Raw genomic sequence first — 27,909 nt, 5'->3', positions numbered from 1 at the left:
CCCCTGGTTATTATGTTACATGAAGGGGTAAATAACAGTTTCCTATTAACTTTCTCTTCATTCATTTTCTAGACCTCTATCATATCCTCTCTTAGTCATCTCTTTTCTAAGATGAACAGTCCAGTCTTTTTAATCTCTCCTCAGCTGGAAGTTGTTCCAAACCCCTAATAATTTTTGTTGCCCTTCTCTGTACCTTTCCTAATTCTAATACATCTGATTTGAGATGGGGCAACCAGAACTGAATACATTATATGAGGTGTGGGCATACCATGGATTTACACAGTGGCATGATGATATTTTCTGTCTTATTAGCTATCCCTTTCTTAATCGTTCCTAACATTCGGTTAGCTTTTTTGACAGCTGCTGCACATTGAGCAAATGTTTTCGGAGAATTGTCCATGTTGTCTACAAGATCTTTCTTAAGTGGTAGCAGTTAAATTAGACCCCGTCGTTTTTTATGTATAGTTGGGATTGTTTTCCAATGTGCATTACTTTGCATTTATCAACATGGAATTTCATCTGCCATTTTGTTGCCCAGTCACCCAGTTTTGTGAGATGCCTTTGTAGCTCTTTGCAGTCAGCTCTGGACTTAACTATGTTGAATAATTTTGTATCTGCAATTTTTGCCACCTCATTGTTCACCCTCTTTTTCATGTAATTTATGAATATGTGAGCAGCACAGGTCTCTGTACAGATCCTTGGGGGAACCTGCTATTTATCTCTCCCTGCTGTGAAAACCGACCATTTATTCCTACCCTTTGTTTCCCATCACTCTTATCCCATGTCTTTGCTTAAGAGCCTTTGGTGTGGGACCTTGTCAAAGGTTTTCTGAAAGGCCAAGTGCACTATATCAACTGGATCACCCTTGTCCCCATGCTTGCTGAAACTCTCAAAGAATTTTAATAGATCGGTGAGGCACAATTTCCATTTACAAAAGCCGTGTTGACTGTTCCCCAACATATCATGTTTATCTGTGTGCCTGATAATTCACTCAGAGCAGCCACGGGCCAGATCCTCTGTTGATGAAAATCAATGAAGCTGTGTTGATTCACACGATCTAAGAATCTAGATAATTTATTTTTATGGCAGAAAACCCTAGAAGCATGAAAGGAAGCTCGGGAACTGAATGTCATCTGGGTAAATACCAAATTTAACATTTTATCATCTGTTTTCAGATACGATGTTAACCTAGAGAATGCTAGGAAAGTTGGAGTCAAAAAATCCATTACCACCTACACATCTTTGGGTTTCACAGAGTTTATTTTATTTGGAGCCTTTGCTCTTGCATTTTGGTATGGAACCAAACTCACAGTGGAGGAGAAAGAGAATTATGACCTCGGATGTGTGTTAATTGTAAGTACAGCACAGTATAGTCTGATTAGCTGAGGCAAACTTTTTAAAAATGGTCTATAAATTAGAGAAAATGCTTTGTTGTTTAAGTACCGCGGAAAAAGATCTATAATTTCTACTCAGGCACAAAGTACCCATCAGACTAAATGTTAAAATATGTTTAATATAAATCAACAGAGATGTTGAATCTACATATTTAAGACCTCAAAGTTCCTAAACAAATATCTCATTTGGTCACTGTCATGCTGTCTGGAGTGGTTCACGACCAGGAATGCCTATCTCAGGGCAGGCTGTCAGAAAACAGGGCAGACACCCCAAACTGGTGGTGTGTTCTATAATTAGATTTTATCAAGCCAGTAACAAATGTGAATTCCGGGATCATTATACCAGTCTTACCATGGAGTCACAGACAGACTCTCTAGTCTATCTTGCCACCCAGACAAACTTGACTTCATGATAAAGGGTCATTTACACCAAAAATCACACCACATTCAGGTTGCTTCCAGTCCCAGAGTCTAATCACTTACCCCAGATCAATTAGTATCCTAGATTTTATACCAAAGACAACGCTGGTAGACATTTCTATAGTAAACTAACTAAAGGTTTATTAGCTAAGAAAAGGTAATAAGAGTTATTGAGAGATTAAAGAAGATAAAATATATGTACAGATGAGTCAGTCTATAATTCCAAATGGTAGCAGAGATGTAGTGATCTGCCGGTTTCCCAAAAGTCTCTCAGGGCGACCCAGAATAACTCATGGAATCTCTATCTCCATGTTCATTTATTCTGCCCTGTTAGAATCCAAACAGTGTAGAGATGAAGGATTTTTCCCTGAATCCATACTCATAGTTTTCTTCCCACAGAAAACAAGCTGACAGAGTCAATACCCCTGTGGGCTTTTCCTTTGATGGCAGAGAGTGAGGAATACATTTGGAGTCTTTGACCTTCGATCATCACACACAATGACCACTTGCTTTGAAATTAACACTTTTCTGTTAAAGTTCTTCATTTGCATTCCACAAGGTTTCTTTCTCATTTAATGGGTTATTTACTGACAGGGGCATACACTATGTGAATATTTGCTACAGCATTATAACGGGATCCAGATAAGTGAAAACAATGCATTAGTTAAAACAATGCATTAACATCCCATTAGTTTTCATGAAGTTTAAAGAGCAAATACATTCTGATACATTTAACAATCACGTTGATCTATACTAATACACAAGTGAATTGGCCTGGCTTCCAGCTATGCATCTGTAAGCATTCAGTGAAGTCTGGGGCTTTGGCATGAGCTGGCATCTGGTCTGCCGGTGTCAGCCATGTGACCATCTTTCATTTTTTTTAAATCCCTGCAAGGGATTATTGTACTTTACCAATACTTTTAGATTATTTTTCCTTTGGAAAGGAATAAGGCCCTGATCCTGCAAAGACTTAGGTACGTGCTTTATGCACTGTGAGTAGCCCCATTGACTTCTGATCAGAACTTGACTTCAGTGGAAGTAGTCACAGTGCATAATATGCACTTTGAAGGATTGGGGCCTCAGGAAACTGTGGATTAACTCTCTTTGAGGACACTGAGGTTTTTAATATTGCAAAGAGATGGAGAGATGGCTAATTTCACTATTTATTCTCTTCATGGGAGATAGTGAAAGCAGCAGCAACAAAAAAAGCTAATCCAACTGTTAAAGGGCATGTGGCTGCACACAATAGCTACATTCACCACTTCCTGTGTCAAATCCAGCGAAAGAATAAAAACTGGGGGAGCTGGAAAAATGCAGCCTGAAATTTTAGTTTTGATTTTCTTTTTTTATATTTTTTCTGGGAAAGCTCTGACAGAACCACCAGGATTACCATGACATTTAGCACTAAGGAAACTGCAGGTCTGGAACCACTGTACGCTAGCTCCTGTTTTTGTTCCCTGTAGGTATTATTCTCTCTGCTCCGTGGCGCATTCTTTCTCGGACAGGGCTACCCATACTTAGAAAGTGTTGCCAATGCTCGAGGTGCTGCCTATGAAGTGTACAAGGTTATCAGTAAGGTACTTAATGTTGCTTTTCTAGCAGTCTGAAATTTCTGATTTATTTCTCAAAAAATTCAAAAAGTGGATGAACTCCATAGACTCATACCACTGAAAACAAAAATAAGACGACATTTCTATTCATATTAAGAAGACACAAGCCTTAACCAAAGCCCTAAATGTGCTTATTGCAAACTTGGGGGAAATTCAGATCTATAGCTCAACTTTACAGATTGGGGCCCTCTTTCCTGTTAGGTTTGTCATTCCCTTATTTATTTATTTATTTATTTATTTATTAGAGTAAGTGGTGAAGAGCTAAGTGAAATTACATTGCTCTTTAAAACACAAGTATATGGAGTAGACATGATTTCAGTTCAACTGCTTTTGATTTGGAGATTAACAGTGCTGTTAAAAGCTATGGTAAGACTGTTGCTGGGGAAGAGGGATGCCACACTTTCAGTAACTAACTCTTAGAATTTTGTACAGCAGTTTGTTATATATCTGCAGTCTCACGTTCATATTAGGTTAGAACAAAGGGCTGAGTTTTGTCTTCTGTTATGGCCATAAATGTCTATTGGTTTCAGTGAGGTTGTGTGGATATAACAAAGTGTGGAATTTTGCCCAGAGAAACTAAATTAAGGGTGATCAAACTCTGTGTAACCACCTCTGGAGTTGGTTGTTCCTGACCTATTACAGTAAGCAAGTCTTTAGGGGACTCGCCCCGGACTACAGCAACAATGGTTACAGAGGCTCAGGACTCTGTTTCCCAGTTTGCCTAGAACATACATAAGAACATAAGAACGGCCGTACTGGGTCAGACCAAACGTCCATCTAGCCCAGTATCCTGTCTACCGACAGTGGCCAATGCCAGGTGCCCCAGAGGGAATGAACCTAACAGGTAATGATCAAGTGATCTCTCTCCTGCCATCCATCTCCACCCTCTGACAAACAGTCTAGGGACACCATTCCTTACCCATCCTGGCTAATAGCCATTAATGGACTTAACCTCCATGAATTTATCCAGTTCTCTTTTAGACGCTTTTATAGTCCTAGCCTTCACAACCTCCTCAGGTAAGGAGTTCCACAAGTTGACTGTGCGCTGAGTGAAGAAGAACTTCCTTTTATTTGTTTTAAACCTGCTGCCTATTAATTTCATTTGGTGACCCCTAGTTCTTGTATTATGGGAATAAGTAAATAACTTTTCCTTATCTACTTTCTCCACATCACTCATGATTTTATATACCTCTATCATATGCCCCCTTAGTCTCCTCTTTTCCAAGCAGAAAAGTCCTAGCCTCTTTAATCTCTCCTCATATGGGACATGTTCCAAACCCCTAATCATTTTAGTTGCCCTTCTCTGAAACTTTTCTAATGCCAGTATAACTTTTTTGAGATGAGGAGACCACATCTGTACACAGTATTCAAAATGTGGGCATACCATCGATTTATATAAGGGCAGAGTCCTGGATGGAGATAGAACAAGCTGGAAGCTACTACCAGAACCAATCGGAAACCAGAACTCAGAGACAAAGGGTTTGGTTTTATTTTTGGTTGTGCTGGTCTTGGAGTGGAGCAGAGAGAGCCGAGGAGGTCGCCTTTAATCTTCCCATTCCTACTCAAAGAGAAGTTTTGAACTCTGCCGGTGGTTACTGGGTAATTGAAAAGTGTCAGTCCAACAGAGATCAGCAACCTGGGAAGTGGAGGAGCAATTCCAGGTCAGGCTATTTAGCGCAAGGCTAATTTGCCATTGGACTTCAGACCAGGGAGCCTCAGGATGATGGTATCTTTTTAGGGGTGAAGACTTTGTAATAAATCCCCAGTTTGTTTATTTTGCTTGTGCATTTTAAGCCCACCAACAATTACAGGCTGCATCATTCCTCCAAGAACTAGTTCTCAACCCACATTCTGCCTAGGCAGATGTTGGGAGGGAGCTAAGGGATTTGGGCCCATTGTAAATGTTGGGAGATGGATGATTTAAGGTATAGTTGATGTTTTATTATTCTAGTTACTCCTGTTCTTCCCATGTCCCCTATCCCAAAATGCTTTGCAGGGTATACACAAGGATTGCATTTCACTGATATGCAGAATCCTCTGGGGTGAAATTCAGCAACCACTGATCAGTTAAACTGATATGTAGTGTTGCAGTGTTTCTTTTACTGTCCTAAACAACTTATCCATCAAAAGCCACAACTGTAAAATCACAAAAATGTGTAATACCTTTTCAAAATCTCTCTCCAGCACCATCTTCTAGATAGCAGTGCCAAGGAAGGATACAGACCAGACAAGCTCAAAGGAGACATTAAATTCAAAAACATCCATTTCTGTTACCCATCTAGACCTGATGTTAAAGTAAGTGTTCTTATTAAATTAATCTTTGCAGTGAAAAGCTGCTGCCATTATCTGTGTGACCAAAAAGAAAACTGATATTTTATCAATTTAATGTGTTTAAAAAAAATGAATTAAAATAAAATGTCCATCCTGTACTCTGGATGTATGGTCTAGTTGAAAGAACATTGGATTCTATTCCCAGCTCTGCCATTGTCCTGCAAAGTAACACTTGGCAAGTCACTTCACCTCTCTCTTCCTCAGTTTCCCCATCTGTAAAATGGGAATAGTAATACTGACCTCCTCTTTAAAGTCCTTTGAGATATATGGATGAAATGTACTATGTGAGAGTGAAATGTTATTATACTAGTTATAAAAATACAACAATAATGCAGGATGAATGTACTTCCAAAACTAAAGCTCTGTCTTCACCACCATCATCCACCTTTTCTTCATTTTCACCTGCTGGAAAAAGCAAGGGAGAACAAATGGGACTTACAGCATAACCTGAAGGTGAGTAAATTTGGCCTCTGGTGAATTGAATCAGAAGCAAATTCTTCTTTCAAGCTCTCTCACCAAGAATGCCTCACCACCAGCCCTCATGTGGTTAAATCCAGAAAGCTGTTTGTGTCAGTGCTTCAGAAGATCTCAGCTGCTGTGACATCCCATGTGGGGAGAGGTAATCTTGGAGATAGCCAGGACTCAACCTATTTTAAGGTCTATTGGTTAAAGCCATTATTCTATATCACTCCTGACAATGAAATGGAAGCCAGTGCAGATCACAGAGCATGGAGGTAAGATTCTCCCTACAGATAATGCCCTCTAAGAAACAGACTGCCATACTCTCCACCAGCTGAAGTTTGTGAGGGGAGTCATCTTGTTGTACAGTCCCACGTATGGTACTTTGCAGTAATCCAATACTTCTTTCTGGATTGACATCAGTACCAGAATTGGAAGTTCAGAACCTTCTGGCCAAGTGTAAAAGACAAACAAAATGCTATTAGCTATTACTGCTTCCTGCGTGCAAAAGCAGCTGTGGATCCAACAGGTTACAAACTCACTTGAGTGTGCTGCTGTTAGCTGTGCCAGTTCTTCGGATGGGTTCCTCCAACCTACAAGCATAAACTCAGTCATCTCTGAGGTGAGTCATAGCTGACTTGCCTGCATCAAACCCACCCTGTAACTTGCTGGCTAAGCCAGTCAACTTCTCCCAGCTGGGTCTCATGAAACAGAGACCTAGAGCTATGTTATCTGAATACTGAAGACAGTGTAGTCTGTACTTTCTCACTGTCTTCCCCTAACGGTCTTGCATACAAATTTGAGCAGGAGGGTGACAAGACAGAATCCCACATCACTCTACACAAGAGAAACTCTGGACCGGATGAGCCACCCTTTGGGCCTGTGGCTGGAATGGGATGGAGCCATTCAAGAATGATTCCATCCATCCCTTCCAGAGTTCACCCTGTGTCAGCAGTGGCTCATTATCAATGGTATCAGAGGTAGCTGGCAAAGCTAAAAGAATCATCCTGGATACCTGGTTCTCATCAATAACCAGCCAAAGATGATCAACATACAAGATCAAGGCAATCTCCATTTCGTACCTAAATTTGGAATGAACCGGGTCACAGAGAGCTGAAGATTCTAATTATTGTCAGCGTTAACTTGACATGCCCTTTCCTGCCTTACCTAAAAAGGGAGGTTAGAGATGGGATGGTCGTGATGAGAAATGATGTTAAAGGGGTGGAGAATGATGCTCTTGCTTGGTCAAGCAAACACCAAAGCTTATCTGCTATCAGCTTACTGGAAAACTGGAGCTCTTCTGGTATAGTATAAGGAGACGAGAACAATATTACTGTTGTTTTGATCTTCTATTGCAAAAAAAAGTGTAGTCATAAATCAGCCTAAATGTCAATATACATAAGAGTTCCCATAGGAGACAAATATTTTGGCCACTAATAATATTAGACATTTATAAGATGGGATAAACGGACTGAGGTAAAATGTTCCTAAATGTGAACATAGCAACAAAAGTGTCATTACTCCATAACTAATCCCTCCCTAGTAAATTCTAGAGATTGTCAAACCCTGACTCTTCATTCCATTGGGGATATTAAAACACCCACTTTGTTTTCAGAGCCAAAGGTTTTTTCTTAGGGCAGTCTTTATAGAATAAGAATAGAACAAAGCAAGATTGTTATTAGTAATAAAACCTTTTTCTTGTCATCTTCAAAGTGCTTTCCAACCAGGGTTGGAACAAAGGACTGAAAGCAGGCCTGGGAGTTCAATACACTGTTAGACCAGACCTCTCATTATTGGCTTGATCATGATGCCAAGCATCTTAATAGATCTTTTTCTAAACAAACCATTTATTTAAGTAGCTCTATATTTACTGGACTAACATATAAAGATGATATTTCCAGATTCTCAAGGGCCTGAACCTGAAAGTTCAATCGGGGAAGACCATCGCTCTGGTTGGTTCCAGTGGCTGTGGCAAAAGTACTGCTATTCAGCTGCTACAGAGATTCTATGATCCAGTCCAAGGAGAGGTTAGTTTGCATGAACTGTCGATATTCCTGGCTACTAGGATGAAGATTAATTTCCTGACTAGATTAAACCTACACTTTAAAAGGACATTACACAAAATTGGATTCTTAAAAGAACAAAAGATACGTAGCATCCAAAGAAATTCTGAAACTGATTTTTCATTACTTCTATGCCATGATGATGAGAATATTGTAAAAACCTAGATAGGACTTTACTGATATTAAGGGAAGTCAAAATTTGGATTTAAATATTTGAGGATATTGTTATGCTATACAAAGCACACGGGATCTTTTCAGGGAGAAAAGGCAAATACGCCACATTTATTGAAAATACAACAGTTAGCATATGCTTTTTACACACACACACACACACACACACACACACACACACACACACACACACACACACACACACACACACACCCCTGCCAGTTTCTGTTGATAGTTACCAGTTAGTTGTAGCTCGAGTCAATCTAATGGCCAATTAGATTGAGCACGACTGTGGAGCTGGGCTCAGTCGATCACGATCTGGTGCTCCGAGGCTTTGCAGGATTGAACCCAGAGTTCCATGACAAAACACCCCAGCTTTATAGTTCTAAATTCCCATTTGAGCCCATGAATTTTGTAATGTCATCCTGTCCTTAAGTGGTGTTAATCTTGGGGTTTTCTGCTGTTATCATTTGATGGTTATTGTCGGGCTTCCCATCCTTATCTCCTATTTGTTGTCTCACCTTCGGTGGTGCCTGCCTCACCTTTGAGGTCGTCAATGCTGTTAACATGTTTAGCATCAGATACAATGGATGTTTACTGATTGTCTCCTGGTCTTTCCAAGTCTCTCACTTTTTCTTGACCATCTGGACATTTGTGATAGCTTTCACACCTTACCTTTTCCTGATGCATGCATTCCTCATTCACACAAACAATCTCTTACAGAAACCTTCAAAGGTATAGAGACAGCAGTATTTTATATTCAGCAGAATACATTGTAAATCAAGCCTTGCTAAATCTTATAACTAAAACAATTCACATTGGGGCTTTAGGCCCTCAACATTCCTCTAATCTCCTTAACATAGATACAATACAAGATCCTGTCTCTTACATACTAAAACCTTAAAACAAAGAAATGTATATTTAACTAGAGTGCCTAATTTGTAATACATATAGGAAACCATAGTAGACATTATAACTTATCCTAAAACAAAAGGGTGACCATAATCAATCATAAGGATTGTTCTGGTCTGTCATTCCTTTCTGCTATTCAAAAAGGGTGGCTGGCAGGATGAAATCAAATCATACATTAATTCTCAAAGTACAATTATAAAACACTGCTCCGACAATATCCTTTTTGTTTATCCTGCTCCTTCCATTCTTCTAATCTGAGGTGATCGTGAAGATATATTTTTAATTTTTCCTGGTCATTTTGTTTAAATGTTATTGCTTTATTCCACGTGAGAAGCTGCTAAACAAATACTTAAGTCAATTATTATATCATTATTATTTTACCATTATAACAACTAATTATTTTAAACATAATACATTTCCCCAAACTCTTCATTTATGCCTTTCCACTCAGATTACCTTAGATGGACGAGATATTCGGACACTTAATATAAAGTGGCTAAGAGAACATATTGGCCTTGTAAGCCAGGAGCCTATTTTGTTTGCTACAACAATAGCTGAGAACATTTGCTGTGGCAGAGAGGGTATTACTGATTATGAAATTGAGAAAGCAGCTAAAGAAGCCAATGCTTTTGATTTTATATCCAGACTGCCTGATGTGAGTTCATGTACTTTTGAGTACCTTATAACTATGATGGATTCTTTGGTCTCTCTCTCTCTCTCTCTCTCTCGGTTCTTCTGAATTTTTGTGGCCCAAATTCTCTGCTGGTGCAAATAGACGGTGCTTCACTAGTTTTTCACTAATGTTTTGTCATTTATTCCAATTGACAATTTGGCCCACAATGTTCTTAATTTACAATACTAACTGTATGTTACATGGCAAAAAATTTTAATAGGGTGGATAAGGAATTTCTATGGACAATGAGAGATTTTTTTTTACCAAAAACACTGAATGTAATTGGCCAAGACAGTTCTTATAGAAGTAATTATTCTTAAAGCGTTTATTGGAGTATCCATCATAAAACTTTTAAAAGAGGGAATTTCTGTTTGTGATGGTAACAATATGATGGGAGTGGGGGTGTAAAAGGATTTCAACTGACCCCTTCTGCAATCTCTATGCTCCTCTTGTTTTCTCAGAAATTTAACACCATGGTGGGGGAAAGGGGAGCTCAGTTGAGCGGAGGGCAGAAACAGCGAATTGCTATTGCCCGTGCCCTGGCAAGGAATCCCAGGATTCTGCTGCTGGATGAAGCCACATCTGCTCTGGACACTCAGAGTGAATCTATTGTGCAAGCAGCTCTTGATAAGGTAGGAATCCTATTGCTAGAGTTATCAATCAATCAATATTAAGAAGCACAACAACCATATGGCAAGCTTGACATTAAAGACTATAGCATGCCATCCGTTTTTAAGCACAGCTCTCCACTGGTTTCAAGGAGGGCATTGAAATCAATAGGGATGCATGCTCAAATTTTGGTGTCAGGCTATGACCCTGTAATATTTAATCAAAACTCCATTAAGCAATCTCGGGTTGCCACCCCTGAAGCCCCTCCCCCTCTTCCACCTCTTTCCCAGAGGCCCTGCCTCCATCACTCGCTCCTCTCCCCACGCCCCCCATTGCTCGCTGTACCATCTCAAGGAGCTTGCCTGCAGGTAGGAGGTGGCCCGGCTGAGCAGAGGCTGGTACGCATTAATGACCTGGCACTCTCCCTGCCCTGCTGTAACTGAGCTTTTGGTTCAGGTGCCATAGGGTTGCCAAGTCACCAAAAGCTGGGCACCTGGAAACCCTAAATCGCACCTGGACACAGAAGCCAAAAGCCAGACTGTCCGGATAAAACCCAGACAGGTGGTAACCCTAAAGCAATCACAGGCTCTGTTTCTGTTAGCGTCATTCCTGATTGCCAGGATATTTGCATGTGGACAGAAGTCGTCTTCTTTAATGCTGGCCTGCACCACATCCTGCCTCACATCACAATTGCTTGCCTGGTGGTAAACTGTGAATGTGGCATCAGGAATTTAACTCCTACATTATCAAAGCAAGGTGCCAGCATTGTATGGATTTCTACAGGGCAATAATAAAAATACATTGTGCTTATCCAGCACTGTGTCTTCTCCAATCACTAAACAGATGTTTTAATAATCTTCATAACACTGCTGGGACTTAGGAATTATTTTCTCCATTTTGCAAATGAGGAAACTGAGGCACGGACAGGTCAAGTGGACACACGGTGAGTCGGAGACAGAATCTGGAGCTTTGCCTGAGTGAGGCCTACAGGACTGGGCTGCAGCACTGCTTTAAGTTTCTGATGTGTATTTGTATATAACCAGTGGTGTATCCTAAAAATAAGCTCTATAAAAAAGCCGGCCTCCCACTAGTACTCAGTAATAGTAAACACAGAATAGCATAAGTTCTATGCATGGCTCAAGGGCACTATATGGCCCCCAGCATTTATCTGCAATAAATTTTAAGTCTATGGGCTTAAATTCTGCCTTCACTTATACCCATCTGACCACACTGATATCCGTTAGGTTTGCAACCCTCCAGGATTGGCTTGGAGTCTCCCAGAATCGGCATCGATCTCCCAGTGACCATTGGAAGCAATCCAGGAGATTTTAATGGGATGTTTTAAGAAAATGACATTGTCGTGTTGGGAAAAAAAATCTCCTGGAATAGCTTCAGTCAGAGTTGGCAACCCTAATATCAGCGGTAGTGCACGGTGTAATTGAGGGTAGTATTTGGGTGCTGAGCCCTTATATTCTGCATAGATAATATCATTATTTATACTGAATTACACACACACACTACATGAAAAGACCATTAAGATTCCAAAGTCAAGCACTCAAAATTTAGGGAATGACCGAATTAAAGTTGCTTGGTCAGCATTAATAAACCCTTGTGTGTCTGCATTAGGGGACAGTCTTCGGTTACATGATCACTGTAGCAGGGTGGACACCCGCTCCTGCCCTGAGGGGCTTAAAACAGCCCTAGGAAAGGGCTGTGGGAGGAGAAAGCAGCCACTGCGCTGATTGGGGGGAAGCAGGCAGAGCTGCAGCCACGCCCCAAACAGAGCCCAGCTGACCCCTATAAGAGGCTGTGAGCGAGGAGCCCAGGCAATCTCTCTCTGCCTTCAGAGAGAGAAGGGCCTGGCTGCTTGGTAGCTCATGGTGCCTAGAGTGAGGCAGGGCTGGGGAAAGGCCAGAGGGGCTGGGGAGCTAAAAAGCTGGTAACTCCCCAGGCTGCAGGGCGTTATCCAAGGCCCCATAGAGGCACTGGGTTGCAGAGAGAGGCAGCAGGTCCAGACCCAACCTTGCCTATGATGAGTGGCTTACACTGCAGTCTGCCCCAGGGCGTGGGGGCTAGTTGGTGACTGGCAGTAGCCTACAACTGAGGTGAAGTAGGGATAGGGGATGGGGGTTCCCCGCGGAGGGGAGACCCCGAGAGAGAGAGAGAGAGAGAGAGAGAGAGAGAGAGATGAAAGAGGCACTGGAGTCCAGGGAGGGACATGGAGTCAAATGGCAGCGGGACACCGGCCAGCAGAGGGTGCTCGAGAGGCTGGATGAGCTAATTGCCAGAAGAGACAGCAGGAGGTGCTGCAGGGGTGAGTCCCATTGCTACAAACACATACTATTTCTTCCACAGGGCCCCTGCTTCATTCAGTGCACAGGATGGTGCTATTCAACATTCAGTGCTAGTCAATATTTCTTTTTATCCTCAGCATTCAATGTATGCCCCCATGCCATTCAAACCCTGCTCTGAAAGCAAAATTATTAACTTCCTCATGGGCTTTTTTATACCTCTCATCCCTCTAGTATCTGAGTGCTTCATAAACACTAATGAATTTATCTTCACAACACCCCCGACAGGTAAGGTGGTAGTATTACTCCCATATTACAGAAGGGGAACTGAGACACAGAGATGTTAATGTTGAAAGTTCATACTACTTTTGGGTGCATGATCTGCGATGCCCAGGACTCAATATTTCAGAGAATTGTGCATTATACAGCGCTATATATGTTAAAAGCACATCTCCCATTGACTTCAGTTGCAGCCGTGAATGCTCAGCACTTCTGCAAATCAGACCCCACTGCCTCAAGTCAGGCATCCAGAAAATGAGGACTACACAATTAGTATCAGCATCACATAGTAATAGGGTGACCAGATGTCCCGATTTTATAGGGCTAGTCATGATTTTTGGGTCTTTTTCTTATATAACTCCTATTTGCCCCCCACCCCTTGTCCCGATTTTTCACACTTGCTGTCCGGTCACCCTACATAGTAACTCTGTGGCAGAGACAGGGCTAGAATCCAGTTCTCCAGGGCAGTATTCAACTGCTAAAACAACGAGACCATCCTTTCTTTTCCTGCAATTCTCTGCCTCATTCACTACACACCTTACAACTTCTGCAACAAATAAGGTGGGTTTCCTGCATAACTTTGATTCCTTCCATAATCACTGTTCATTTTGCTCTCCCTACTCTTGTTTCCTGTGCCTGGAGCCACAACTCCCCCTGACTATAGGGAGGAGAAATTGCAGGCAAAGTCCTGCTCAGGCCCCACCGTCCTGAGCTGGAACATGCTTAGTCTCTCTGTGGGGATGGCGCATGTGCACTCCTGTCATACAATGCAGTGAGCTCAGACTGTCTCTTTGGGGAATTTAGCTGTTGAGCTCTAAGAAGTCTCTACTGAACACATGCAAATTGAGATTTTCAGAGCCTCATAACTCGGCCACATTTGGACAGATTTTCATGGGAATGGTAAAAGGCACATCCCTGATAACCAGTGAGACATGCCCATCTCCTCCAAATTTCAAGTCCCTGCTCTCGAGCATTTAGGTGATAAAGCTTCTCAATTAAACAGTTATAAGAATTTTTTTAATATGTGCAAAACAACATTATTTTTTCTCTAACCTCATTCTGAGAAACCATTGAACCATTTTTGCTGAAATTAAAAAAAAAAAAAAAAAAAAAGACAGCCGAGGCATTTACCAGCATGGAAAGTTTCAGCCCAAATAATTAAATCTTGGCAAAGTTATAAGCATCTTACAATTGGAAGTGTCAGGCAACCTTAGCTATAGGAATTGGTACTTGCATAGTAGCCTATAAAATTAATCCACTTTTCCCTGTCATTATTATAAATGTGTATTTTGTAATCAGAAGTGTCCTTTGGCTGTTAAATCAGACAGTATGCATGGAAATAATGATCAGCTATAAAGGGTCAGAAGGGCTTTTACGCTTGTATTTTCCACACTATTGCTGTGCTGTTAGGTAGAGATTTTTTTTTTTTCCCCACCACATTTTAAAGTAAATCTATCGTTTTTTCCCCCCGGTAAGGCTAGGGCTGGACGTACCACCATTGTGATAGCTCACCGGCTCTCCACAATCCGGACAGCTGACATTATTGCTGGATTTCACAATGGTGTTGTTGTTGAACAGGGAACACACAATGAACTCATGACACAGAAGGGTGTCTACTATTCTCTTGTGATGCAGCAGGTAATGAGATGTGATCGAGCACTCCTGACTAAATGCTTCAGATGTACTGGCCATCTCTCTACTCCAGAAAATTATCTGTATATCTCACTCACAGGTGCTGATTTTTGTATTCGCTGGTGGGTGCCCTTCCTGTGTGACCTGTGGGCAGGGACTCGGGGGGAGGGGGGGCAGAGGGAGAGCGAGAGGGAGAGGGGGAGGCTGAGCAGGGATGGGACCTCTGGGTAGAGTGCGGGTGGGGCCTTAGGGAGGAAGAGGCCAATCAAGGGAGGGGCCCTGGGGTGGAGTGGTGGGCGGGGCCTTGGGGCGGAGCAGGGGCGGGGCCACAGCCCAGGGGCCCACAAAACATTATCCAGCCATGGGAGAGCTGAACACCCCCTATTTTTTGGGGTGGGTGCTTGAGCCACGGAGCACCCACAGTGTCGGCGCCTATGATCTCACTGATACTATTGCTGACACATGCAGGTTCTGCACTCAAACAGCTGGGCCATTTTCGCTTTGCAGTTTCTGCATGTTTTCTAGTTGAGTGAAAGTTGATCATTCAATCTTCTTTATAAGTTGGAAGTGGTTGTTTTTCACCGGTAGCAGTGCTTCATATTTACCCAAAGTAATGAGTCAAAACATAACTGAGCAGAAGAGGTGGATGACCTCATAGAGCTGTTAGATCCCAGATTTGACTGACCTTTATAGATAGCAGGGCGGGGACATACAGAGCCAAATTCTCTGCTGGTTTAAGTTGCAACTGCACCAACTTATCCTGGCAGAGAACTTGGCCTATACAAATTACAATGTGAAAGTGACCACGAAACCAGTGTTTTTGTTTGTTTCCATACCAAGTATACTGTTCCTTCCCCTTGCTGCAAAGTGTCTTGTGACTGTGTATCACTGTTCTTTGCTTGTCACTAGGGTCATGCTGGAAACACTCAAAATGGGATGTCAGAAGATGAAGACTATGAGGAAGAGGATCTAGATGATCTCAGGATGGAGAACCTAACTGATGTTGGTGGTTTTGAAGAACCAGGAATCATTGAGATGGGAAGCATTCCTAAGGGATCCAGAAGGCATAAAAGCAGAAAGACCTGTTCTAAGAAAAAGTCGTCTGAAAAGAAGAAGAAAACAAAGGAGAAAGAGGTTAGTGTTAAAATTTAGTTTAATCCTAAAGTTTAGTGATAGCTTGTGAGAATAGGAACAAAGGTGATTCTGTTTTCTTTTTTTAAAAGGCCTTAAGCCATGTTAAGACCATAGCAAGGCCTTTGCTATGATCCTGTCATATGCATCATTAACCTGGGTGAATACTTGAATTGGGAATCTTCAGGGAGAACACAGGTCTAAATAAATCAGTCTGACCTCTTGAGACCAAATTAACCTGATACACAATATGGTGTTAAGGAGCTTTATGCTTGTTATCTTTTTATTAAGATGTTCAAACAAGTTCTCAACCTCTTGTCAAACTTCATAAGATTACGGTGTTAAGGCCACTGTCCTGGCCACGTTCCTACTCAAGTAATTAAATTATACCTACTTACACAGACATGGCATTTTACCAGTGGATGAGACGATCCTTGTGATATGTATACCAGTTTTTAAAGCACTTTGGGATGAAAGGTGCTATATAAATGGAAATTATCAAAATTAATAATAGTGTTGGTCACATACTAAACAGAGAAAATGTTCAAAACTCTATTTTGAAATGCAGCCTAAATTAAAACGATAGAAAAGGTTTACCTTTTTCTCCAACCACCTCTCTCTCTGTTTCAATTGGGCCAGCTCCTGAGGTCCTTACTCTATTTTTATTCAGACAAAATTCCCCTTCATGTTAAGGTATTTTGCCTGAGTTAGAACTGAATAAAAACCAGGTAAGGGCTTCAGGTTTTAGGCCCTGCTTCAATGGACTCATTGAAGTCAATTAAAAGAATTTCAGTGGTCCCTGGATTAGACCTTGGCCATGGGGCCAAGCAAGGACTTTATTGCAGAATATATATAGTTTGAACTGCACACAGTATAATTATTCACATCCTTGTATGAGGCTGGTTGTAGAAGACCTACAGAACATTTTTCAATCATCTGCCAGTGCAAAGAGCTAGAATATAAATTTAGGGTGAAATCCTGCTGACATTGAAATCAATGGGAGTTTTTCTGGGATTTCTCCTATAATAAAAGGTTTGATTAGTGAATACAATTTCAGAATCCATAACATACCTAACCTTGCCAGATGTTTCTGTTTGTTTCTCAACCTTTCTCAGCTCAGACCCTATTTGTAATGGTCTGTTATGACACAGAGACTTCCTGAGACACTCCTAGACTCAATACTCCTCCCTCCACCCCCTTTGCAGGGATCCGTCAGGGGCTTGGTGGGCCTCAGAGCTAAGATTCCAGATGTTCTAGCCAGATGTAAATAGCTGGGGAACTCCCCCCACCAGCAACTGGGGGGAGGGGTGGTAAACCAAGACACCCCCTCCAAAAACACACAACCCTCCCCCACACACAGCCCATGGGGGGGGAGAATAAGGGGTGGAGAGGAATAAGGGCTGAAGGTAAAATGGAGAGACTGGGATTCTGGGGATGTAATGAGGAAGAAGTTGGAAGGTCTGGGGAAGGAAATGGGGGCAGAGGGGTGTGGAGGTGCAGTTGGGGGCTGGGGGAAGGATATGGAGGCAGACAGGTCTAGGGGAGGGGTGGCAAACTGATAGCTCCCCAAAAACCACAGACATGTGATGCAGCCCCTGGAGAGAAGAGGGTAAAGGAGTGGGGGGATTTGGGGTACAAGGGTTACAGTGAGAGGTTGAGGGAAGGAGGTGAGGGGGCTGGGAGCCAGGATAGATGGTATGACAGAGGGAGGATCACTTGGCTGTGGGGGAAGGCTACATCATGGGGTCCAAAATGGGGTGCAGGACAAGGGTTATGGAAGAGGGAGTGTTGCCCAGCTGTGAGGTGGGGGTTACATCAGGGAGCCAGTGTTTACCAGAGATTGGGATACCAGCTGTTCTCCCAGCTCCTGTCCCGCAGGGCTAGCTGGGCTTGGCTCCTTACTCCAGGTGTTGCAACCTCAGAAGTTGCAGCACTGCTCAGGTTTGGCCTGGCCCCCCTGATGAGGGGGCCAACCAGGCCAAATTAGTGAGAGTGGCATTGCGACCACGTGCACCTGGTCACAAAGCCAGAGAGGGGAGCTGAGCCCATCCAGCCCTGTGATCCTTTAACACGTTCAGATGACCCAATTTTGGGTCGCAACCCACCAGTGAAGAAACCCTGCTCTAGGAGCTCTTTTTTTATTATAGTACAGTCTACTGGTAGAACACGATGCAAACAATAAGCACTGGATGCATTCTTACAATGCCCAGAAGTCCAGAACACACTTTTTATCTATTCATAAGCGTTGCATTTGGGCCTTGTCAGAGGAAATAGATGGCAAGATACATGGCTTCAGAATTCATACTGTTTGCAGTAAAGTGAAGAAATCAGATGGGAAGACATGCAATTTTTGATGTCACAAAGTTCAGCAGGCTTGTATGGTTGAAGTGTGGACAGGCTTTTCCAGTCTCTGAAACACAGGCAAAGATAACCAGGCGAGGCCATCGCAACTGGCTGAAAACCTCATCTAATAATTTGTACCAGTTCCTATGTTTTCATTTCATTTTCCACAACTTCCTCAACAAATGTATGGACATTTTGAATAGTTCAGTGAAGCTGAACTGAGCTGCCATGTATTTTTCAAGGGAAATGAAGCCTAAATCACTGTTTCATATGCCTTTTCCATGCATCTGGTAATGATAGTCTGTTTTGTCTTTTACAAAATACAGACTAACTGACATAAGTAGACCCAATTGTATTACTGCCAACCCACTAGCATTTAGCAGAGGCTGAACTAGACTGATCTCTTTGTGCTCTGAACAGTGAGACTTTTAGGTCGTTATAATGATTCATGTGTTAAAGTTGCAATCCATGGTCACTGACCCTATTTGATATTTCACTGAACTATATATACCCCATCCCATCCACCCACCCCAGTTAACCTTTTGTTAAATTTATGCCTGCAGATTTTTTTGACTTGCAATTGCAGTTTTAAGACCTTAAATTACAGAGTGGCAAATCTTCAATATGTTTGCTCATTCAGTGTGTATGTTGGAGGCTGGGGCGAATTATCTGTGAACAGTTGCTAGGACAGTTTACTGATTTACCCCCTAGCTGAGGAAATTGTCATGTTCCACAACTTTCAGGGAACAGTTGAATTTTATCTCTTATATAGGAGGAAAATCTCCCGGCTGTGCCTTATTCCAGAATTCTGGCTCTGAACAAACCTGAGTGGCTGCATATATTCTTTGGAGTGATTGCTGCTGCCTTCTCTGGTGGCATCCACCCTGCATTTTCTGTTCTATATGGAAAAATCGTTGGGGTAAGTTCAGAACTGTATGGTAAACTAACGAACCAGGCACAAATGCAGAACTTTAAATCCTGCTCGACCCTCCAGCTAGTCCTCTCTAGTGATGCCTTAGAGCCTCCTTCTACTCCCACCGTCACTGAACTCTACAAGTCTTTCCATTGACTTTAGTAGGAACTTGATCAAGCCCTTGATCTCCTCTCCCCACTTGAGATTTCTTGCCTATTTTCCAGCCCCGTATTTGGAATGACTTCACCTTTCCAGTGAAGCAAATCACGTTCCCTTATCAAACTCAGTTTTCGTTTACCACTCTCCACTGTTGAGCACATTCCCTGCCTTGTACCCGACCCTACTCTTTGCATTGTACCCATTCTCTTCAGACAGTAAGCTCCTTCAAGGTACTTTGCATTCCAACATGGTTGTAAGTACCAGGGACGTCCATGGGACCGTCTGAATAATTAACCCCTTAATTCCTGAATCATTGCAGGAAAGAAATGGAGTCTTCCTTTGGATTCCAGTATATGATTGTTGGAAGCTGCTGGGAGTTGGAGCAGCAGCCAAGGGGAATGGTTGGAGCAAGATGTTTAGGAAATCTTTTATCTTCGGGCAAGAGAAGAGGGGTGTTGTAGTCAGCTTGAGGGGAGGTGGATGGTCTGACGGAGCGACAGCATTCAGTGGAAGGCAGATAAGAGCTGGTGAAGTGGCAGCCTGGAGGCAGGGTTTAGTGGAACTGCAGCTCCCAGGCAAATGAGGAGAGGGTCTGGTGGAGGGTTGGAGAAGGAGCAGCTGATGAGAGGCAGGTCAGCTGGGAGAGGTGGAGTGACCTCCTGGCCAGCAGCAGAAAGCTGAGAGGTGGCAGAGTTCAGGTGCCGGGGAAGAGCTGAGAGGAGTTGAAGTTCAATAGTTTCTACAGTGTTTCCTGAGCTATTGTAACTGGTGGTCACTTTGTGCTTTTCTTACATAGGGTTTTCAAGAAACAGATCCTGAAAAAAGGAGCAAAACCACCACATTGCTTTCTCTAATGTGTCTTGTACTGGGAGTGATCAGCTTAGTAACACACATAATCCAGGTAAACTTCACTACATTAAAAAGTCAAAGCTGAGTATCTGGTCACATACATTATGGTCAAGATTTTCAGATCTCGTTGAGAGGCTATGTTGGGGACATAATGCAACTTTGTATGCACTATGTTTCTTAAAAATTGTTCCAGAGCCAAGCCACTGAATGACTCAAGTGGCTGGTATGGAATACAGAGCCATACCCTTCCCGATTGCCAGTTACAAAGCAGCCCAGGGCAGCAATGTCTGAAAGGTGCTGCTGACCGTTCTGTGTCCTTGGGGGAATGTGTTTGGGCACAGCCCAGTTCCACTACATTGTTGTGTACGTTACAAAAAACACCGGCCCAGTCGGCACTGTTAGATAGCAGAGTGAGTAGTGAGGCTAAGGAATGAGTAAGCAGGGAAGGTGACTCCACTGCTGACCTCTGCAGCTGGCTGCGGAAGCATGTGGGTGGGGCAGTATGAGGAAACTTCAGTTTCCAGGAATGTGTGTGGTACCTTTCACCAGCTTTAAACTAACATCTGAAACCATATCCCAAAACACTGTGTAGGTTCTGTAAAATGTGTGGCTGAATGGTTGAAATACCATCACATTTACAGCGGGTTGTTCTAAATATGACTGTACAGCCCAGCACATACAGTTCAACTGTTTTATTTCCCATTCTCCCTTTTCAGGGATTCATGTTTGGAAAGTCTGGAGAAGTTCTGACCAAGAGATTGCGATCTTTGTCATTCAAAGCATTGCTTCAACAGGTATGGGCCACGTTTCTGGGTCAGAGCGATAGACAGCAAATATGCAGCACTCCTGCCATGTGAGCCAGATGGCTTTTGTGGGCTGATGTGTGTATAACAGCATGAAAATTCCTGGTTCCCTGCAGCCTGTGTAGAGCCTCCCTCCAATACGGCTTGGAGAGAACCCATCCTTTTAGTGAAACTTTACCAATGCACAAGCGGCAAGTCTCTGAGCACACGTGCAAAACAAAATAAAGCAAAAACATGTACAAATTAACTCAGTGCTGCTAGGAGAGCTGTCTAATTTTGATGCCATCTCTTTCAATATCGACCATACTGAAGAATGTATAAAACATGCATGTATCTGAGTGCATTGGTATATTTGCAGAGATTAACAAAACAGAAGTTAAATCTCTATCTCACCCTGATGGTCATGATATAAATGTTTAGATAAATAGGTTTAGATCTGTTTGCATCAAACTCCATAGCAAACGGACCATATCATAACAGGTATATAGGTTCTCAAAGCATTATCTTTGCTCACTAGAGTGATTTCTCTAGTCAAGGTGACCAGCTGGATCGTGAATGATTTACAATAATATTATTGCAAAATGACTGCCCTTGGATACTTCCTGCTGATGGATCCCTGGGAAAGGACACACCTTTATTTGTTCCTTGCAGAGGATTCTCTGTGGGTGAATGATTAAGCACCCTGCACACCCATTGGTAGCGCTTGGTATCACAGGGTTCTGCATATGCACAGGAGCATTCTAAGGGGATAGGGGAGGAGAGGGAAAATTACAAAAAAAACCCCAAACCTCTCCTTCTTTTCCACTACCTTTAAAGATAATAAAGTTGATTCTCCTCCCACATGCACCCATATTGATCAGGAATAGGTCTACAGAAGTCAGTGTAATATAAAACGTGGACGAGAGGAGCACTGTGCGTATCAGATGTTGGTATGGGCGTGGAAGGCACTCTCATTATGGTGTAAAAAGAACGAGGAGTACTTGTGCCACAAGTACTCCTTGTTCTTTTTGCTGATACAGACTAACATGGCTACCACTCTGAAACCTGTCATTATGGTGTATGACACATACGTGACTCTAAATTCTAAAATCTTTGCAGGTGTTAGCACCTGGACTGTTAACAGTTTAATGTTCTGAGGGTAAGAATAGTTTATTTTAAGATCGTTTTCAGTTTATCTGACAAATGTTATTCATCACAAAAGAAAAGTGAGTATCTTAATGGTTATGTTGTGTCTCTCTCTCTTCCCCACACACACATGCTAGTCAAGCTTTAAATGTCCATACATTGTAGAAATGACTCTGACAAGTCTGAGTTACAATAAGAACATTTCATTTGCAAAAGCAAAAATAACTGAACCATCTATTCCTTTGCAGGAGATTGGGTGGTACGACGATCCTAAAAATGCCATAGGGGTTTTGTTAACCAGACTAGCTACAGATGCTTCACAAGTCAAAGGGGTATGTTTGTTTTTGTTTTTACATTTTGCTTACAAATATGAATTTCAGTGTTGCCCAGGGACGATGAAATTATTTTGGACAACAAGTTGGTAAATCTTCTCTAGGAACTGGCTGACACATTTAAATAGCACACTATCAACATCTTGGAAACAGTTTCACTAGTCCCAATTTATGACGATTATAAAGCTTCGGCAGATGTCCGTACACCTTCCATTTCCTTGCTGTAAGCGGCTAAGTAAACACCTTAGTAACTTTAAAAGTTAGCCATGTCCAAGGGCCAGTGTAAGCACTTCTGCACCACTTAAACTGCCTGATGGAGCAAAGTCTTCAGTGTATGAAGTGGCCCTAAAGCCCCACTTCAGTTGCTTGGAGGGGCTGTAGTGTGGGAGAATTGCATTGCAGCCAATGCCTGGCCTCATGTTGACATGGGTACATTTCTTCTTCCCAGCTCTGTACACTGCATTTCATACACAGAAAGACGGTTTATGTGGGCTTTATGGGGTGAAGTGAGTTGTCATTAATACAGAGTATCAGTGATGGCAGAAGCACGAGGGACTGTGTGACTTCGGGGAGTGGTGTAGGATAGGAGCCACTGAAAATCCTGCAGGTAAGTGGCAAATTCTGCAGAATTTGCCAATCTCCCCTTTCCTCCCCACCACACGACCCCATCAAAAAAATTTCGAAGAAAAAAATTAGCCATACTTTTTAAAATAAATTCACTCATGAGCAAAGAGTAATAAGTTTCCTGATTTATTCAATATTTTAAAATAAAATTAAATTTCTACTTCACTCGTCTTTAAATAATAATAATCTTCCTCAACTCCCGGATTCACTAGACTGACTAGATCCTCAGACTCACTAGATTTCATACTCCCTCCCATCTCCTCTTTACTGGCCAGCACAGAGTGGGAATCAATCAAATATTTGACTGAACGTATAATTACACTGCTCTACAGCCAAAATGCTTCTGAAATAAATGTAGTCAAACTTTACTAATTCTGGGTCACTGAGAACAAAAATGATGCTTAAAATTGTTGATTGGCTCTAGTTTTCAAGATATGCTATTGGGTCAGTATATACGACCCTTGACTTGGGAATGGCGGAGGATAAGTGAGTTATAAAGGGAAGGGATCTCAATTTAAACCAGAAATGACTAAAATACATCTTTGACTGGATCTATGAATAAATCTATGACTGGGTTTGGACAGTACTTGCTTTTTAGGCAAAACAGTGAATGATGCAATCTGAAGCTGGTATTGCGTCATACATGATATGAATTGCATCCTGTTATTCCTAGAAGTCATGGATGATGCAATCATAACGAAGCTTACATCACTCTGCTGAACAAATTGCCCTATATCAGCTCTAGAAATCCTACAGTGTCGTGCTCTCTTATTTGTCAGTGTTTGATTTTGCAAAGGGACACATTTCTGTTTAGCCAAAGTGAGCAGAGATGCCTCGTACTTGTGTGAACAGTGCAGATAACTTCTGCTATGTTTGTGGTGAAGTGACTTTTGCATCACAAAAGCGTAGTATAACCACTATGGTTAAGAAAGCCTATCACCTTTATTTTGGCTGCAAAATTGGAGATCAGGACAAGAGGTGGGCCCCACACATATGCTGCAAGACTTGTGCAACAAATCTTCGCCAGTGGTTGAACAGGAAAAGGAAATCTATGCCTTTTGCAGTGCCAATGATTTGGAGAGAGCCAACAGATCATACCAGCAATTGTTACTTCTGCATGGTGCCTCCAGTTGGGAAAGGTGTGTCAAAGAAGAAAAAGTGGACTGTGCATTATCCAAACATTCCATCAGCTATACGCCCAGTACCCCACGGAGAAGGACTGCCGGTTCCTGATGCACCAGAATCATTCTCACTTGAGTCAGACGAGGAAGAGGAAGAGGATGAAACTTCTGGTCCTGAACCATCAATGTCACAGGACCCACATTTTCTCCCATCCTCCTCCTCTGAACCACACCTCATAACACAAGGTGAACTGAATGACCTTGTCAGGGATTTGGAACTACCCAAGAGTAAGGCAGAGCTGTTGGGCTCCAGACTACAGCAGTGGAATCTCCTGGCAGGTGATGTTAGGGTTTCCATGTTCCGTGACCGTCAAAAGGATCTTGTCCCATTCTTCTTCATGGAAGGTGATCTTGTAGCCTGCAACAACATCGATGGTGTGATGGCAGCCCTCAACATCGTTCACGATCCAGATGAGTGGAGACTGTTCATTGATTCATCGAAGACGAGTCTTAAAGCTGTTTTACTGCATAATGGCAATGTTTTGCCACCAATTCCAGTTGGTCATGCAGTCCATATGAAGGAAACCTATGACAACATGAAACAACTTTTGAGGTGCATAAACTATGACCAACATCAGTGGCAGCTTTGTGGTGATTTGAAGGTTGTTGCTCTCTTGCTTGGTCTGCAGACTGGATACACAAAGTACTGCTGTTTTCTCTGGGAATGGGATAGTCGTGCAAGAGATTCCCACTACATCAAGAAAGATTGGCCACTCCGACAGTCATTGGAGCCTGGGAGGAAAAGTGTTCAGCATCCACCACTTGTTGAATCAAGGAAGATTTTGTTACCACCCTTACACATCAAGCTGGGTCTGATGAAGAACTTTGTCAAGGCCGTTGACAAAACACAAGCAGCTTTTAAGTACCTCCGTGGAAAATTTCCAAAGTTAAGTGAAGCTAAGATAAAGGAAGGTGTCTTTGTTGGTCCTCAGATTCGTGAACTTCTTTGAGATGATGCATTTGACCATGCACTGCGTGGCAAGGAAAAGACGGCATGGAAAGCCTTCCAGTTAGTGGCAATAAATTTTCTCGGAAACAACAAGGCAGACAACTACAGGTTGTTGGTGGAAAACCTCCTCAAGGCATACAAAAGCCTTGGTTGCAACATGTCACTAAAGATACATTTTTTGCACTCTCATCTAGATTTTTTTCCTCCGAACTGCGGAGCAGTGAGCGACGAGCACGGCGAGCCATTTCACCAGGACATTGCAACAATGGAGAAACGCTATCAGGGCAAATGGAGCCCATCAATGCTTTCAGACTATTGCTGGACAGTGACAAGAGATGCTCCATTTAATGAATACAAGAGACAAGCCAAGAAGCGCCGAGTAGACACTGAATAGGACTAAGCTATGTACAGAATAGTTTTTTGCCTTTTGTTTCATAATAAATTTTATTTATATAACCCTTTTGCTGATTTTTAAACTGTTACATAAACAGGACAGGTGAAATATTATCATGTAAAGCAACCATAAACACATGAAAAGACCTAGGTTTACAATTTATGATTAAAACTCTACTATCTACACAATATATAGAGACATAAAATGTAAAAACTTAAATATCTTAGAAACAGTAGCCAATCAGTTGTTTTAATTGTCATATTTGAATTCAGCACATCAAAATACATAATAAATAGCACATTTTATCTCTGAAGCAGATGACGTCTCAAAAATTGTAGACCAGTGTTACTTGAACCTTTAAAAACTGCAACTTAATTCTTGAGGATAAGGTCCATCATCCCAGCTGTCAAGGTAAAACAGGAAGAAGGTGGTGCATGGGATCCAAACTATTAAAAAAGCTTAACAGATCAAAATGAACATCAGAACATTTCATTCTCCGGAGCAGTGGTTCTCAACCGGCTGCGAGAAGGTTTCAGGGGGTCCGCCAAGCAGGGCCAGCATTAGACTCGCTGGGGCCAAGGGCAGAAAGCCAAAGCCCCACCTCATGGGGCTGAAGCCCAGTTCCCTGAGCCCCACCACATGGGGATGAAGCCAAAGCCTGAACAATGTAGCTTCGCGGGGGGTCCTGTGACATAGGGCTCCAGGCAGTTGCCCTGCTTGCTACCCCATAATGCCGGCCCTGGCTTTTATATGCAGAAAACCAGTTATTGTGGTACAGATGGGCCATGAAGTTTTTATAGCATGTTGGGGGGGGGGGGGGGGGCTCAGAAAGGAAAAGGGTGAGAACCCCTGCTCTGGAGAACAAAGAAATATCAGTGAGTGAGAGACAAGGTGGGTGAGGTAATATCTTGTATTGGACAAACTTCTGTTGGTGAGATTGGCAAGCTTTTGAGCTTACACAGAGCTCTTCTTTAGGTCTTCTTCACCAAGAGAAGTTGGTCCAATAAAAGATATTACCTCACCTACCTTGGTTCCAGGCTATTAGAGAGACAACACGGCTACTGCTAAGTACGTGGGCAGCCATATGTTGTGCTAGCTGAAGTCTCAAAGTGATCTTTATGTATAAGCCCCTAGAGTATATGGCAATAATTCATCTTGGCATTGGTTTGGTTTTATAATTTTATTGAACACAAAAGTCTCTTGAGGGCAGGAAAGCCTCTGGCTAGCAAAGAAAGAATCATACTTCCCACCCAAGGTTCTCTTGGTTTGTCCACAGTGCGATATTTGAAAGATGGATTGTTTCCACAAAACTTTCCATTTCATCTGCAGGCATGAGTAGAGTTGGCCAACATGTTTTCAGTGAATGGTATTTTTGCTGAAATATGTGTTTTTAGGGACCCCAAATCTATTCATGAATTTGGGTAAAATTTGACAAATAGTCAAAAGAGATAGGAAGGGAGATTTGTTTTAAGTCTAAATGTTTCATTTTGACCATTTAAAAATATGCCATTTCTACTTTTGTTTTGAAATGGTATTTCATTTTCAAATTTGACCAAATAAAAAAGAGAAGAAAAACACTGCAAAATGGCCAAATCAATACCAAAAAAGAGTGGGGGGGGGGGAGGGGGAGAGTTTTTAGTGAACCAAAATGTTTTGGTCAATTTGAAGTATTATTTTTTTATTCCACAAAATTTTTTTTTAAAATTGTTTCAGATCTAATCAAATCAATCCCCCCCCCCCCAATTTTCCAGTTTGGCCCCCAGCTGGAAAATCCACAGTTTGCTCAGCTGAGCCATGAGTATTGTCACAGTTTACATAGATCCGGTGTGCCAATTATCACTTTTAAATTTCTTGATGACATGGATGTGCAGATCCTCAGGGAGAGAAGAGCTCTTTGGTGTGAACGCTCATTTCCTGCTGCTAACGCTGCTGAAAACAAAGTGCCTAATTAAAGGAACCTGCAGCTTCCATCATCTTCAGCTGATTTACAGCACCTATGAAAATCAGGACCTCGGTGCCTTAAGCTGGGCACCCAATAACTGACATGCCCCAAATTAGAGGCTGTTGGCTCTTCATAATTTCTGTGCCTTGTTGTGGCACAGGAGGACCCTGATATTTTTTGTTGAATTGAGCCCATGTGGCCACATTTTCATCAGGCTTCCTGAACCTAACGCACAGCTAGGGGTATTTGCATATGTAATTGTCCATATGGGTTTTTGCATATACAATTGTCCATTTTAAATGCATAACATTTACTATTCT

General features: G+C 42.2%; 1 protein-coding gene across 1 annotated transcript in view; it reads left to right on the top strand.

Moving 5' to 3' along the window:
* Positions 1-27,909, top strand: part of LOC135873819 (ATP-dependent translocase ABCB1-like) — a 110,973-nt gene that overhangs the window by 61,883 nt on the left and 21,181 nt on the right. Inside the window, exons 10-21 of the mRNA XM_065398433.1 lie at positions 1,176-1,353; positions 3,278-3,391; positions 5,609-5,719; positions 8,116-8,241; positions 9,812-10,015; positions 10,495-10,665; positions 14,689-14,850; positions 15,754-15,978; positions 19,091-19,237; positions 20,187-20,291; positions 20,956-21,033; positions 22,416-22,499. Coding sequence (XP_065254505.1) covers positions 1,176-1,353; positions 3,278-3,391; positions 5,609-5,719; positions 8,116-8,241; positions 9,812-10,015; positions 10,495-10,665; positions 14,689-14,850; positions 15,754-15,978; positions 19,091-19,237; positions 20,187-20,291; positions 20,956-21,033; positions 22,416-22,499 — 1,705 coding nt within the window. The remainder of the gene's footprint in view (positions 1-1,175; positions 1,354-3,277; positions 3,392-5,608; positions 5,720-8,115; positions 8,242-9,811; positions 10,016-10,494; positions 10,666-14,688; positions 14,851-15,753; positions 15,979-19,090; positions 19,238-20,186; positions 20,292-20,955; positions 21,034-22,415; positions 22,500-27,909) is intronic.

The sequence above is a fragment of the Emys orbicularis genome, chromosome 2 (assembly GCF_028017835.1).
Source record: "Emys orbicularis isolate rEmyOrb1 chromosome 2, rEmyOrb1.hap1, whole genome shotgun sequence".
Taxonomy (NCBI): Eukaryota; Metazoa; Chordata; order Testudines; family Emydidae; genus Emys; species Emys orbicularis.
The sequence above is the reverse complement of the archived record's forward strand: the minus strand, read 5'-3'. Positions and strand labels throughout refer to the sequence as shown.